The 10,170-nt window shown below is 39.5% G+C and overlaps 4 protein-coding genes across 9 annotated transcripts in view; all 4 read right to left on the reverse strand.

Annotated features, from left to right (window-relative positions):
* LOC107640249 lies at window positions 1,736-2,773 on the reverse strand. Its single transcript, XM_021123633.1, has 3 exons — window positions 2,548-2,773; window positions 2,045-2,444; window positions 1,736-1,835 (listed from the first exon to the last, which is right to left on the reverse strand). The coding sequence occupies exons 1-3, from the start codon at window positions 2,771-2,773 to the stop codon at window positions 1,736-1,738; spliced, it is 726 nt and encodes a 241-aa protein (XP_020979292.1).
* Window positions 2,053-5,450, reverse strand: LOC110271792. The gene is made up of 3 exons (XM_021123174.1): window positions 3,778-5,450; window positions 2,548-3,066; window positions 2,053-2,444 (listed from the first exon to the last, which is right to left on the reverse strand). The coding sequence occupies exons 1-2, from the start codon at window positions 5,383-5,385 to the stop codon at window positions 2,803-2,805; spliced, it is 1,872 nt and encodes a 623-aa protein (XP_020978833.1). The 5' UTR covers window positions 5,386-5,450; the 3' UTR covers window positions 2,053-2,444; window positions 2,548-2,802.
* Window positions 8,615-9,796, reverse strand: LOC107643104 (glycosyltransferase family protein 64 C3). The gene has a single exon (XM_016346669.2). The coding sequence runs from the start codon at window positions 9,734-9,736 to the stop codon at window positions 8,750-8,752; it is 987 nt and encodes a 328-aa protein (XP_016202155.1). The 5' UTR covers window positions 9,737-9,796; the 3' UTR covers window positions 8,615-8,749.
* Window positions 9,930-10,170, reverse strand: part of LOC107643102 (cell division control protein 48) — a 5,008-nt gene continuing 4,767 nt past the window's right edge. For 5 of the 6 annotated variants that reach the window (XM_021123175.1, XM_021123177.1, XM_021123176.1 and 2 more), the window contains one exon: window positions 9,930-10,170. In XM_021123175.1, the coding sequence (XP_020978834.1) occupies window positions 10,019-10,170 (152 nt within the window). In that variant the 3' untranslated portion in view covers window positions 9,930-10,018. The other variant, XM_021123181.1, reaches the window with a different exon arrangement.

A 10,170-nucleotide genomic window follows, 5' to 3' on the forward strand; every position in this document is an offset into this window, starting at 1 on the left:
ATATATATATATATATATATATTTGGTATTATATTTACTTGTTTGTTTGTTTTAGTTAGTAGTTATTATTCATATATCGTTTTATTTTATTTTTGTTAAAAGTGTGAAAGAAATATTTTTATTGAATTTCTTTTACATAGAAATATGATTAAAAAGAGAATGTTCAATTATGCGGATATACCTGATATCCGATTCGATCCGATGCGGATCGGATCGGATCGTATCTGACACTAAAAAACGTGAATATCATATCCAATCTGATCCGATCCGCGTGCACCCTACATATTTTGGTTTACTGAATGTGAGACCAACTTACTTTCCTTCTAACAAACGAACTACATTTAAAGTTTGATCTAACAAAATCAAGTCAATGGTGTCAAGTCCGTTTCATGAGGTCTAACCCGAGTGAGTCAAATTGGTTTGGACACGAGTCCCTAAAATCTATAATCAATCTGACTTGAAGAGCAAGACAAGCACTCATAAAAATACAAAATAAAATAGGAAGATTAGAGAAATGGAACATGGGAATAACACACATTTTTCTTTTTGGACGGAGACACAACCTCATAATTGTTGGTGTCATCCAATTTTTTAAAGGTCATTCTTTAAGAGCCTATTTAAAGAAGTCTCATCAGATAGGAGTACTACACCGAGGATCTGAGGATCCATCTACTTAGGGCCAGGGAAAATTTCAGGCAATATATAAACACCTCTCTTTGTCGTCTCTCTCGAAAACCTACGGAAGGGGTGGGGTTGGATCGCTCAGCGCTAACACATCTACAAGAAACTATCAACTAATTCGAAAAGATTCTAGGAATTATAACCATCTTCAAAGACGAAAAAAGCTCTTGAAAGGGGACAAAATACATATGCTAAGATTATTATTTTCTTGATTTTCAGCCACATGCATATAAATACTACACTACTAGTAAAATAAACAACTACTATGATAAAAAAAAACAATGACAAGAATCACCGTGAATGGTGACATGTGGTAAAAAATATCAAATATGGTGGTACCACCGTGGTGAGAACTATTAATCACGGTGACATCATTGATGTTTCATTTTTAACAAATAACACATTCAAATAAACATTGAATACCAAAAAAAAGAAATAAAGGAAAAAACAAGAAAATAGTACTAAGCTTAACTATAAACACGAGAAAGAGAATAGGTAGAACAACAACCACAGAAAACAAAAAGTACCCAGGAAAGGGAACAAAGTCCAAAAACAGGAGCAAAGCTAAAGGAAGTTTTGACGAGATTTGAAGAAGAAGATGAAATGAAAAAAAAGCTATTTATAGACTACTAAATGCAAAGGCATTAGGATAAAATCGAGTAAATCCCCATAATAGTCCCTGAGATTCGGGTCGTTACCCAATGTGATCCCTGAGATCCCAATTGCACCATTATAATCCTCCAGATACTGCTCCGGGCACCATAATAGTTCCTGGATAGTTTTCTGGTGATGAGTCATCAACAAGACGTTGACGTGGCCTCATTTTGCCACGCTGGATGATGCCAACGACTAGTTGAGCTGGCATAGTTTCAATTTATACCCAATGTGGTCCCTCCCCCTATATTTAACCCTAAATTCCCAAATGTCCAGTAAGTTCATTTCTTCTTCTTCTTCTTCGTTCTTTTTCCATTCTTGTTGCTGCTGTTGTTCCTGGAGTTGGAAGTGAATATCCATGATGGGTGGTGGAAGCAGTAGAGTTGGAAGCTCTATTAGTTCACTGTGCAGTGGCCATCGGACGAGAACGCAAAGCAGGAGCAGAAGATCCGGGGTGCCGGAATGGTGCGGTTGTGGCTGCCGGCCAGTTCTCAGGTGGTCTGGGACAGATTCAAACCCAAATAAACCATTTTTTGGTTGTCCCAATTATAATGTGAGTTATCAGTATTACTTGTGTTGTTATGATTGCTCCTTCTTACCTGACTGTTCTTCTCTTGTTCTTCTTCCCCGAAGTTTGAGCATGTTACATGTTTGCTTGATTACAGACAAGTGGAAAGAGATGGTGTGGGCTTTTTGTGTGGGCAGATACTGATCACAAGCTCTCTTCTTCTTACAACCTCTCTTTGTATGTCCTTTATCACCACAGAAACTGCAAGTAAAGGGGCCCAACTGCCTCTTTAGATGAACATTATCTCCGTTGTTATTCTGAGGCTTGGGATCAGCTTTAGATTTTTTAGATCCTCCACCACCCTTCTCATCAGCATCCATCCGTCTTTTCATCTGTAGTTTTCCAGGTTTTCTCTTTATTTTTGGTGCATGTGGCCTGTTACATTCTTCTGCATGCTCCCATAATGGTTGTCCAGGAATTGGATTAATATGATAATTATATATTTCCCTGTATGACTCCATTGTTAGCAAGCGGTGACAAAAGTCTTCTGGTGGCTTGTTAACCCGAGACAGTGCAGCACATGCATGCACACAAGGAATACCTGCATACAAACAATAGCCACAATAACCATGGGTTTTAGTCATATACCATTAGTCAGATTATTACTATAGCACAAAAACAATTATTATAGCAATTCACCAAACCTGTAAGCATCCAAAATTGGCAAGTGCATAGTCTTTTTCCTAAGTCCACCACATGATTAGTTGAGTGTCCATGCACCTCAAACTTTTCATATCCGTTGTCCCCTGTCCAAATAGGCTTCCAATTCTTAGATTCTTTTCTAACTTTCTCCAATCGACTCTTTATAACCGGTGTGAGCACTCCATTGTGATTGTTTAGTTTCACCTTGTTCTTGGCTATGGTCCGCATTACGAACATTCGAACCTCCTCCAACAATGTTATAATGGCTTATGGCTGAATGCGCTTCTAGTCCATGCATCTCTTTGCCATTTATCTAAATATGTCCATGCATCTTCATTCAGTCTTTTTATCTTATCCATTCCATCCCTGAACTCTTGATGAGTTGTTGCCCTTGCACATTCCCACAAAAGCCCCCTTAGTTGCAAATCCTTCCAACTCTTGTTAAAGTTTCTCCACAAATACCAGACACAAAAACGATGGTGCACATTGGGCATCACCTCTTGCACTGCTGATATTAGTCCCTGCCAGTCATGGTCATTTAATAACACATAGTGTATTAGTCCCTGCCAATCATGGTCGATCACCATAACAGTCCCTAACATAATAATACCCTCCCCATAATAGTCCTTCACATTTAACACGAGTACACATAATAGTCCCTGACGTTTAATTCGATAGCCCATGGTAACTATGTACAATGGTAAAACAACACAGATAGTAACTATCACATGTTAACAGCAACAATAGGCGCACTAACCATGCCAATCAACATTTCAGTCAAATAAACATGCAATCAGAATGAAACCTTTCTGCACTAATATAGCAAACTACTATCAAGTTATAAGTTCAACAATTCAGTCAAATAACTTGCAAACTAGATGAAGCATTTCTGCACTAATATAGCAAACATACTATCAAGTTATAAGTTCATTAATTCAGTCAAATAACTTGCAAACTAGATGAAGCATTTCTGCACTAATATAGCAAACATACTATCAAGTTATAAGTTCATTAATTCAGTCAAATAACTTGCAAACTAAATGAACCTTTCTGCACTAATATAGCAAACTACTATCAAGTTATAAGTTCAACAATTCAGTCAAATAACTTGCAAATTAAATTCAACATTTCAGCCAAATAAATTGTATTAGTCAATTCACAACATAATTGTCATAACAACAATACCAGTTAACTAATAATAGGATTAATACTTGTCGAATATCCATGGTTACCTTTTGCATATCGGATATAAAGCACCAGCCATTTTTTTTGTAATGTCCCAAGTCTAGATGCAGTAATTCAAGAAACCACTTCCAGTTTTCCCTATTCTCTATTTCCACAATTGCCCACGCAATGACGTAGATATGATGGTTCGCATCCTGTCCAACAGCTGACAGAATTTGTCCACCAAATTGAGTCTTCAGGAATGCTCCATCTAATCCAATCAAAGGACGGCAGCCAGATTTGAACCCATTTTTACAACCACTTAAGCACACATACATTCTCTCAAAAATAACTTCTCCATTTGGTTGCGGTTTGGTACATATTTGCACTGTTGAACCGGGATTGGTTTTCAGCAAAGTCAAGCCATAGTCCCTCACCATCTTATATTGTTCCTTTTCATCACCATACACTACACTTCTAGCATCCATCAAAGTCCTCGAGATTGAATTTTTGTTTAGTGTCAAATCAAAACATGTTCTGAAATAGGTTGTAGCTTCACAATGTCTGAAGTTGGGATATTTTTTGACCTTCTTCACAAGCTTGCTGCAGACCCAATTCCTATTAGCAGCCCTATTTTTGTCTTCCCTGGGACATGTGTGGTCGTCATTAAAGGTTTTGATCTGCCAACAAGTGTCCTCATGGTCCCTTGATGCATAAACCACCCAAGGACACTCCTTAACCTTACAAACTGCCCTGCACCTTATATTATCGTTCTTCGCCAGGCGTATGCGCCTACCCTCTTGAATTGTATACTCCCTAACAGCTTCTCTAAAGTCCCACTTTGTGCCAAATTTCATACCCACCTCAAGATGCAATTCACCAAATCTTGCACCCTCCCTAAACACTGGACATGCGTCATCAGAATCGTTGTCTTCTTCTAGTTCATCTTCCGAATTTAGAGGAGTCTTCATCTCCTCTGAGTGCCATGAATTGGCACCATCCGAGTCAGCTCCAGGATCTAGACTATATTCTACACCTTCAGCAAAACTACCAATAAAACCAAGATCCACTTCTTCATCACTAACTTCTTGCACAAATGCATCATCCTCGACCAGAATCTTCTCCTTTCCTTTAGCTAGAGGACCAACATTTGTCAATATCTTCTCATTATGGTTCTTGTTCACCCTATTCCTACTCCCATTGTTGACATTCTTCACCCCAGTATCTGAATTAGAAGAGCTGTCTTCATCAAGAGTTGGCTTAAAAAGGCTATCTTCTGCGCTCTCATAAGAGTCAGAAGACACCTCGAAAGGAATCTCATTATTAAAAACTTTGCTTTGGAATCCTCTGGCACCAGATCTTGTACAAGGTCTCCTAGATATACTATTTTTGTTGGGCTGCTTGGACTTGTTGGTTTTATCTGTTTTGGTGTTTTGGGTGGTCTTGATGGGCTTTGTGGGCTGGATGCTACCAGTGGGTTTGTTTGGCTTGGCTCCACTGACCTTGTTAATGGGTTTTTTGGTCTGATTTTGATTTTTTGAAACTGTTGATGGTGGTTGTGTACCTTTGGTGTTTGAGGCAACTTTGGTGTTTCCCTCTAAAACCTTTGGCAATGATGCTCCATGCTCGAAATATACATCAATAACTCCGTTATTGATCTTAGCACACTTCACCATCTCTCTTATCTCCTTGTCATTATTCAAGCTTCTTAGTCCATTCTCCAAACCTTTCCCAGGAACTTGCCACCAGCATTGTTCATGAAGAGAGGAGGAAGAAGAAGAAGAAAAGAAAAAGACAGAGAGTGGAAGTGGAGAAGACAAGTGAAGAGATGGTGTGTTTATGATGAAGGGCGTTTCATATTTTCTTTTGGGCCAAACGACAACGTTTTTGTCAAATTGGGGCGCCAACCCAAAACGCCAACGTTTTGGCTTAATCCAACGTGGCAACTTCGTGACACATCAAATCGTCGGTGATGACTCATCACCGGAAAACTGTCCAGGGACTATTATGGTGCCCAGAGCGGTATCTGGAGGATTATAATGGTGCAATTGGGATCTCAGGGATCACATTGGGTAACGACCCGAATCTCAGGGACTATTATGGGGATTTACTCGGATAAAATCACATCCATTTTAAATACTTTTAAATGTTGGCACAATAATAGATGGAAACTGAAAAGACGCGGAAAGCAATGAGGCAACACGCGTCCTTTCAAAATCACATTGAGTTTCAACCCGATAATAACTTCAACAATACGATACTTCTGGCTATTTACTTGTTGTGGATTGTGTGACTATTTACCCGAGCTTCGACCTAAAAACCAAAACTCGGGTAAGGCCATTATTCATACCTAGGCCTACCAATTGTGAGCCCTGTAAATTCTGTAAAATTAACGAATAATTAGTTAATAAATTAATTTTTAATAAAAAAATTAGAAATATGAGTTTTTATAGTTTTATGAGATAGAACTATTTAAAACAAGAATTTTACACTAATTTTAAAAAATTTGGCCCAAAATTGAACCAAACGAATCAAACTGAATGAACTGGACCCGTATTGGACCCAAGCCCAACCCAACTCCACTTAACCATATGAGCTCAGCTCATTCTTCCTCCTCAATTGCTATTTCACGTTGAAACATACAAGGGAAGAGAAGAAAGATTCCCAAACCCTTGGCTTTGATTCAATCTTCCATAACTTCTCGCTCCGAGCTCTGATCGTCGCACCGTTTATGGCCACGCGTCCACTGCATCGATCTCTACAAAGCCCGGTAAAAAATTTGGTAAGGAACTCTCATTTTTGCTCTAAGCCTCATCTTTCCCCAAATTTTTGAAAATTGAATGAATTGAGTGTTGAGATTATGTATGAAAAGTGCGAAGATATGACATACATGTGATGTCATGGCTATAACGAATGATTATGCAATGAATATGAATTTTTATGTGTCTTATACACTTATTTTATTTGATATACGAGTTTTCCTGGGTAAAGAGCAGTGGCTTGCCACCACGTGCTCCAGGTTGAGACTCGATACTCTGTTGACCCTATGTCGTAAGGGTGATCCGGCACGTATAAATTCCTGGAAATGATTCCCCCAATGAGCAAAAGTTATATATGAGAAAAAGCTATGCATAAACTCTTAGGGATGCGCGACGAGGGCAGTCTAGGGTTTAGCAGCCGGACTTGTCGTGTTGGCTTGATAACTGACAGATGAGACTCATTAGCCATAGGACAAGCATGCATCATATGCATATATTTAAATTGCTTGCTTATGCTTTAATTGTGAATGCCTATGTGACTTTAAATGATTAATTGTCTTACCTGCTATCTGCATTACTTGTATCCTAATTGTGCTTGTTATTGTCTGCTTGCTTGACTATGTGTTTCCATCGGAGTTGGAGGTTTTGGAGGAATTTGGATGATGGAGGGTTAGGTTGAGGTTTTGGTTAAGTTTATATTTGTGTTTTTCAAATGCAGGTCGAGAGGCACCTTGTTAGGCGTCTGGAGTTCTCTGCAGCGAAGTGGGCTTTTGGGACTTTACATCTTATTCTATTTTGTTATATCTATATGCATAGACTCTCCTTATGTATATGTATGTTTTACTTTTGCATCTCATAGAGGTTTATGGAGAACTAGGGTTCTTTAATATATTTTGGGTTATGGATTTCTATATGTATGTATATAAATTTCTTCGGCCAGCCTTAGCTTCGCAGGTTGAGTTAGAAGCTTGTTTATTCTGTACCCTTGACCTTCTATTCTCACTTTCTCTTTCTCTCTCTCTCTCTCTCTCTCTCTCTCTCTCTCTCTCTATATATATATATATATATGTTTATGTACCTTAGCTTTCTTCGTACGCAAGTAAACCTTATTCCTGAACGTTGCGTTTTTAATTTTGCGATTTTGCTTTACCTATCCTCCAAGACTCCTTGTATATTACATTCTTTCAATTATTATACGTATATATATTTCATTTTAGAGGCCGTAATACCACACCACATCTGTGTTACAATTTAAGCGTAAAACTCCGTGTGGTAGGGTGTTACAAGCCAAGTCTACTTTCCTGATAACAAACGAGCTATATTTAAAGTTGGATCTAGCAACATCAGCCCAATAGTGTCAAATCCGATTTATGAGACCTAACCTGCATGGGTCAGACCGGTTTAGACACGGGTCTCTGAAATATGTAATTGACCTGACTTGGGGAACAAGGCAAATGCTCCCCCTCCACTACTTCTGTTATCACCCTCAAGTGATAACCATCCTAGATATGGGGAATAACCTTCCATTTGATAAGGGAGTAACCACCCATAATCTTCATAATCTTCGAAAGTCATTTTTAAAAAAGAGTGAGTTTTATGTTGTTATTCTATAAATACCCTAACACAGATATTTTTACTAACTTATCGGAGTCTCCTGTAAGTATTTAGCATTGGAACCTCTTTTCTTCTAGCAGGTAAATTGAAATTACTATCTAAAAATATTTGGACCTCACGTTTAGTCCAATTTCAGGTATCACCTCAAATAAATACCATGAATAAGACTTAAAAAATTGAGGGTGTGTTTGATTTAGTATTAGGGGAGGAGAATAGTGGGTTTTGGTTTTTTCGGTTATTATTGGTTTCAATAGTTTTTTCTATAAGAATTTTTAAATTTGTTTCAGTCACCTCTAACATAAATATTTTAATTTTTTTTATTATTTTAGTATTCTCTTTCATATTTTAATTTTTTATTTTTATTGAATTTTTTATTATAATTTTATTATAATATTAATTATTGATCCTCCTAAAAATGACAAAGTAAATAAAAAGCTGACCATACATAACAATAGAGTTATAAATAATAAAAATTTGTAATCTAAAATAATATTAAATTACTCACTTTATCCAAAATCAATTATATAAAATCTAAAGTTCTAAACTATAGTTTGATAAACATCAATCCAAACAAACACTTAATATTTCGTTAAACATGGCATTTGAGTAATGTGAAAAGTAAACTAGTTGCTACTTTTACCGCTAACTAATACTTACGTAAATGTAATTAACTATCCATGAAGGAGTGATCGCAAAAGACGAGTTTGCCCCGCTTGTTACAGAGGGCCTGTTCCCCAACGGAATCAACCACCTTCCCATAATTGTATCTCAACGGCATCATCCCTAGTACCCTATGAAACTCCGTTATGCACCACCCTCTCCGCCTCCTATGCTCCCCTTTCCGACCACTCAACCCACCGCTACCGTACCCTTCCCCGCCTTCATCATTCCTGGCGTCACCGTAATCCCTCACTCTCCTCGCGCCGACCAACACCGGCCCCACCTTCGCCACCTCCGACACCACCACGTTCATGAGTATATCCTCGCAGTTCCGCACCGAATCAACCATTCTCCTCATCGAGGCCATCTTCTCTCCGCCACCGCACGTGTAGCGGTAGAGATACTCGCTCTTGAGGAGCATGAACTTGGTGAGCATGATTGAGAACCGGTCCGGGTGAACCGTGTACACCCATTCCTTCCGGTTCAGGTCGAAGTCGTGGGAGCGGGCGAAGAGCCCCACTATGCGGTCTTGGTTGGAAGACCAGATGCGGAACGCGAACTCCAGGGTTCGAGGGTGGACCTCTACGTCATCATCGCAGATCAAAACGGCCTTCGTTTCGATGTGGTTTGGGCGGGGGAGAAACCGGAGGTTGAGGCTGCTCGACGGTTGGGGAAGGAGGGTGATGCTGGCTTCGGAAGAGGAGGAGCTGAGGTTGCGGGCCAATTGCTGCAGGACACGTAGCGGTGTGGAGGGGTTGCCCCAGAGCACGAGCACTGACGAGACCAGTGTCGACAGGGAGTATGCCGTTGCTAGGGATTGGAGCAGAGGGATCCGCTCTTTCGAGAATCCGTTCATCACCACCGTGATCTGATCGCACCGGAGGCTCTGTGGGTCACGGATTTTTGTTTGGCTGCAGGTGTCAAAGGACCGAGATGAGGAGGTTAATGAAAGGAAGAAGATGGTGAGGATGGCGAGTCTCGCCGGCGGGGGCATTGTGGCGGCGGAGAGAGGTTTTGAAAGAAGAGTTTTGAGGTTGGCATTGTTTGATTGGAAGGTCAACGGTGCGGTGCTTATAGCGAAGATATTGTTGACAGCAGTGCTGAGTGGGTTCGGTGTTCACGCAAATTGAGGGAAATGGAGTGCGATTTCAGTTATCTTAATTGAGTTCGTTCCTCACTCAACATTACTACTTTAAACAAATCATATTTATTTTAGTTCTGCATTCTTTATTTCCGGCCACACAAGCAGTGCTTATATGATATGAATATCGTAGCTTCACACTTGTGTAGGTATACATACAGCAACTTTGACACAACAACGCAAGTAAATAAATCGTTGTTGCCTCGACGGTATTAGAGGAAGTAGGATAGTTGTTGCTGCTTCCTTGAACCGCCCTCCCCATACAATTCGTTCCACTGCATCAACTC

The sequence above is a fragment of the Arachis ipaensis genome, chromosome B05 (genome assembly GCF_000816755.2).
Source record: "Arachis ipaensis cultivar K30076 chromosome B05, Araip1.1, whole genome shotgun sequence".
NCBI lineage: Eukaryota > Viridiplantae > Streptophyta > Magnoliopsida > Fabales > Fabaceae > Arachis > Arachis ipaensis.